Below are 5,509 nucleotides of genomic sequence, written 5' to 3' on the forward strand. Positions count from 1 at the left end.
ATCCTGGGTCAAGGAACCTTAAACCGGATTAAGGATTATGCCTTAATCCGGGGTCAAGGACACTTAATCCGGATTAGGTGTCCCTTAATCGGGATTAAGTGGCCCTTAATCCGGCGTAAGGGTCCTTGACCCAGGATTAAGGTTTAATCCGGCTTAAGTATCCCTTAATACGGATTAAGCTTTAATCCTGGGTCAAGGACCCTTAAACCGGATTAAACCTTAATCTGGATTAAGCCCTAGTCCGGATTAAGTGTCCCTTAATCCGGATTAAGTGTCCCTTAATCCGGATTAGGTGGCCCTTAATCCGAATTAAGTGGCCCTTAATCCGGATTAAGCTTTAATCCTGGGTCAATAACCTTTAATCCGGATTAAATATTAATCCCGGGCCAAACTTCTCCCAATTCGGATCATATATATGATATTAATTTATATTAAAAAAATTGTGTTTCAGTCGTACAAACTTTGTGTCTTTAGTACACAATTTACTTAAAATCTGGAGAACATATATTTATATCTGAACCTATTTTCAAGAAACTTAGCACACAATATTTTAGACTTAATTCAGTACACCATGCCAAATTTTGTGCTAATCTAAAGATATATAAGGACTTTGGTGAACCATTTACTTTAAATCGGACGAAACTATATATTGAGCTATATCTAATTTTGAACCGAGTTCCCCAATTTCAATACGGTTCGTCTTTGGGCCAAACTTCTCCCAATTCGGATCATATATGCAACCTGTAATTTCTTTACATTTTAACATGGACAGACAGACGGACGGACATGCATAAATTAACTCAGAAAGTGATTCTATGCATATTCTCAAAACGCACCATGACTATTTGGTACCATTTAGTACTTTATGTTCCCAAAATTACGAATTTCCTAACTACCTCAATCCAACAGTAATTTTAATTCCTTAAGTCTGGAGTCCAGCCTATCCGTTTGCACATAATAAAGTTGTACCAAACATAGTACCATTTAGTACACATAAGTACCTCAATCCTGTACTCCAATGGTAATCCTAATTCCTATTTTTAAGTTTCAATCTCTTTATGCTCAACTAAATGCAAATAGTACAAAATTTAGAACGTTTCATACACATAAGTACGAATTTCTAAAATGGAGCATGCACATCCTTCTATCTTTCCATCAGTGAACCACATCCAAAATTTTAGAATTCTAGCTCTTCCCCTTTGTCTACCCTTAATTCAGGGTCTATGACCTTTAATTCGGGTTAAATGATGGCCTTCATGGTCATGGTGATGGTCAATGACCCTAAATTTGGAGTAAGCCTTAATACGGGATTAAATGACCCTTAACCCGGATTAAGCCTTAATCCAGGGTCAAGTGGCGCTTAATCCGGATTAAGCCTTAATCCGGATTAAGTGGCCCTTAGTCTGAAATTAAGTGACCCTTAATCCGGATTAAGTGTCCCTTAATCCTGGGTCAAGGATTAATCTCTTTACGCTCAACTAAGTGCAAATAGTACCAAAATATAAGTAATAATAAGTACGAATTTCTAAAATGGAAACTATATATCGAGCTATATTTAAATTTGAACCGAGTTCCCCAATTTCAATACGGTTTAATGACTCTAAATTTGGAGTAAGCATTAATACGGGATTAAATGACCCTTAACCCGGATTAAGCCTTAATCCTGGGTCAAGGACCCTTAATACGGATTAAGTGGCCTTAATTCGGATTAAGTGTCCCTTAATTCGTATTAAGTGTCCCTTAATTCGGATTAAGTGTCCCTTAATCCGGATTAAGTGATCCTTAATACTGGGTTAAGGACCCTTAATCCGGATTAGGGGCCACTTGACCCTGGATTAACCTTAATACGGGATCAAGAAACCTTTTCATACACATAAGTACGAATTTCTAAAATGGAGCATCTACATCCTTCTAACTTTCCATAGTGAACCACATCCAAAATTTCAGAATTCTAGCTCTTCCCCTTTGTCTACCCTTGATTCGGGGTCAATGACCTTTAATTCGGGTTAAATGATGGCCTGTAATCCGGGGTCAATGACCCTTAATTTGGAGTAAGCCTTAATACGGGATTAAATGACCCTTAACCCGGATTAATATTTAATCTAGGGTCAAGGACCCTTAATCCGGGGTCTAGGACACTTTAGCCGGATTAGGGGCCACTTGACCCTGGATTAAGGGCCACTTAATTCGGACTAAGGGCCACTTAATCCGGATTAAGGGCCACTTAATCCAGGGTCAAGTGGCCTCTAATCCGGATTAAGGGTTCTTGACCCAGGATTAAAGCTTAATCCGCATTAAGGGATTAAGGCTTAATCCGGATTAAGTGTCCTTGACCCCGGATTAAGGGTTCTTGACCCTACATTAAGGATTAATCCTAGATTAAGGATTTAATCCCGTATTAAGGCTTACTCCAAATTTAAGTGGCCTTAATTCGGATTAAGCCTTAATCCTGGTTCAAGGTACCTTAATCCGGGATCAGTGTCCCTTATTCCGGATTAAGTGTCCCTTAATCCTGGGTCAAGGACCCTCAATCGGAGGTCAAGGACCCTTAATACGGAGTAAGCCTTAATCCGCGATCAAGAAACCTTAATCCGGGTTAATCCGGATTAATCCTAAATTCGGATTAAATTCCCTTAATACGGATTAAGCCTTAATCCTGGGCCAAGGAACCTTAATCCGGATTAAGCCTTAATCCTTGTTCAATGAACCTTAATCCGGGATCAGTGACCCTAAATCCGGATTAAGCATAGTCCTGGGTCTATAACCTTTATTCCGGATTAAATATTAATCTCGGGCCAAATTTCTCTCAATTCGGATCATATATATGAGATTAATTTATATTAACAAAATTGTGTTTCAGTCTTACAAACTCGGGAGATGACCCTTAACCCGGATTAAGCCTTAATCCGGGGTCAGTGAAACTTAAACGGGATTAAGCCTTAATCCGGATTAAGTGGCCCTTTGGGGTTAATGACCCTTAATCCGGATTAAGCCTTAATCTGGGGGTCCGGAATAAGCTAAATCCCGGGTGAGTGACACTTACTCCGGATTTGTAATATTCGATTCGACCAAAATTACTCATCGCATTAATCGATTAAAACTAAGTGGCAACGCTAAACACGTACTTTCGTTATTTGCCTTAGATCAAAAGCAACTCTATCGACAATTACAATTCCCTTACTTTACAACTATAATTTTAGTACAGAGCTTTCGTATAGAAAAGAGAATTTGCAACAGGCCTTTTACTACTTGCCTTTCAAGATGAACAGAACACAAAAACATAAATTGGAAAGTTAAAGTATTTTGCATAAAAGTTGATAAATAATTTTGTTAATTAAAAAAAAAAGAAATTGGCAAATTCCATATTCTGGATAAGGAAATATTTGCAAATAAACCTAAATTTGCCAAGGTAATAAAATATATTATTGAAGTGTTTTAGTGGCTGTTTGAGGATTGCCTATTTTGACAACCCCGGAATTTGTCCAATATGCAATTAAACAAACTCCTCACTCAAGGGTTCGGCTTGAGTATGTTAATTTACTTACTCCGTGGGTAATGTTGACTTTTGTTCCAAAGGGCACTCACAATGTATGTTCCGTCCCAGGGCGCAATCAAGTTTTCCTCTCGAGGCAGCAATTATTTCCAATCGTTGTCCCAAGATTCAACAATCTTCCTCAGAATAAGCGTTTTCCTTTGTATAAATATTTCTCCAACAGCAGGGAAAGTTGTTTGTTAGAGCAGCAAAGATTTCTCTGTTCGTTGGCTTTTAATATTTTTCCACAAAATGGCCTTAATGAGTAAGGCAGTTGGTTTCCAATATAATTTTATTTCGGTAAAAAAGTTCACAATTTGCTCACGAGCAAGATTAATATTTTTTGTTTATTTTAATATTACTTGTTTAATTAGTTGCACTTGCAATTCTATCACTCAACTAGTGTGTTGGGTGATTTCACTTTTTATTTGCCTTCTTCCCGTCACCAATAAAACAAACGTCTTTTCACCTTGAATGTTTCAAAAAGTAATGTTTTATTGTTCTAATATTCTGGCATACCAACCAGGATAGCGGGACAATATTTTTTTTGCATAGAACAGCAGCAGAACGATCGACAGAGGCAGAGAAAAAGAATATGTAAATAAATGTATGTGCGTGTGTACATACATTCCTCTGTTTGATCGTTCGACTGTTGTTGCGTGTAAACAACAATATGCGTTATTCTCTTTGTGCGGCGAATTCACGTACATCACACAAAGAGGAATAACAAAAAGGGCATTAGGGCGGTTCTCGTTTGGTGCAAATAATATTATTGAATTACAATACCAAAATGAGAAAAACAAATGAATAATAATAATAATTACAAAAATTTAAATAATTTTAAAATCAAAAATGTAACAAAATTTTAAACGAAATTAAATGACTATTTGAGTCAAAAAATAATTAAATTAATTTAATAAAATTATTAAAGTGATTTAACATGCCGGGCCCCATTGAAACCTCCGGTTTCAATCAAATTTTCATCTTGGGGTAAAACTGCTAATTTTGCGATTGGGCGTCGAAACGTGGATTGTGGTGTTTTTACTTCGGCCACTCGAGCAAAGCCATCTGCCCCAGGGACAATGTTTGTGACACGGCCGAGAACCCATTTCATAGGTGGAACGTTGTCTTCATGTATTATCACCAAATCATTGACCTTCAAATTTTGTTGTGTTTTTTGCCAACGATAGCGATTTTGAAGTTGAGCCAGATATTCGTTGTGCCACCTGCGCCAAAAATGAGACTTTATTGCTGAGATTTTCTGCCAGTGTTGCAAATGAGATATTTCGGTGTTAAAATTTGTCTTCTCGGGAATACTTTGCAGAGGGCAACCGATTAATAAATGCCCCGGAGTAAGAGCCTCCAAATCATTGGGATCAGTTGATAACGAGCCAATGGGACGTGAATTCAAAATAGCCTCAATCTCCACCAGGGCTGTGGATAATTCTTCAAATGTAAGGCGAGCATTATGTAGTGTCCGGAGCAAGTGACCCTTTGCAGATTTTACGGCCGCTTCCCACAATCCTCCAAAATGAGGGGCCCTGGGAGGAATAAAGGAAAATTGGATGAATTTTGAAGAAGCAAAATCTGCAATGGCTGCCTTATTGGCCTCCTCGTGAAAATGTTGGTGGAATTCATTCAACTTCCTTTCTGCGCCAATAAAATTGGTAGCGTTGTCGCAACAAATTTTGGTAGGAACACCTCTGCGACCAATGAACCGCTTTAATGCTGCTATAAAGGCTTCACTGGACAAGTCTGAGACTGCTTCAAGGTGGACAGCCTTTGTAGCAAAGCACACAAATACTGCGATATATGATTTATATGGAGCTTTTCCACGGATTCTGAGGTATGTGGATAAAGGGCCAGCGAAATCGACTCCAACTACTTCAAATGGACGAGAACCAGTTACTCGATCCTTGGGTAAGTTACCCATTACTTGAGTCAGCAATTTTGGTTTGTACCTCGAGCAATGTATGC

At 38.2% G+C, this 5,509-nt stretch overlaps 1 protein-coding gene across 1 annotated transcript; it reads right to left on the reverse strand.

The window, feature by feature from the left end:
* Positions 1–4,457: 4,457 nt before the first annotated feature.
* On the reverse strand, positions 4,458–5,465 carry LOC133337102 (uncharacterized). Its single transcript, XM_061545366.1, has one exon. The coding sequence runs from the start codon at positions 5,463–5,465 to the stop codon at positions 4,458–4,460; it is 1,008 nt and encodes a 335-aa protein (XP_061401350.1).
* Between the last annotated feature and the right edge of the window lie 44 nt (positions 5,466–5,509).

Source organism: Musca vetustissima, unplaced genomic scaffold (assembly GCF_032173495.1).
Source record: "Musca vetustissima isolate MV318-11 ecotype Yass unplaced genomic scaffold, APGP_CSIRO_Mvet_v1 utg151800, whole genome shotgun sequence".
NCBI classification, from domain to species: domain Eukaryota; kingdom Metazoa; phylum Arthropoda; class Insecta; order Diptera; family Muscidae; genus Musca; species Musca vetustissima.

What these genes read in the sequence shown, in the direction of transcription:
- LOC133337102 (XM_061545366.1), bottom strand. Translation starts at nt 5,465, where the DNA reads ATGGGTAACTTACCCAAGGATCGAGTAACTGGTTCTCGTCCATTTGAA.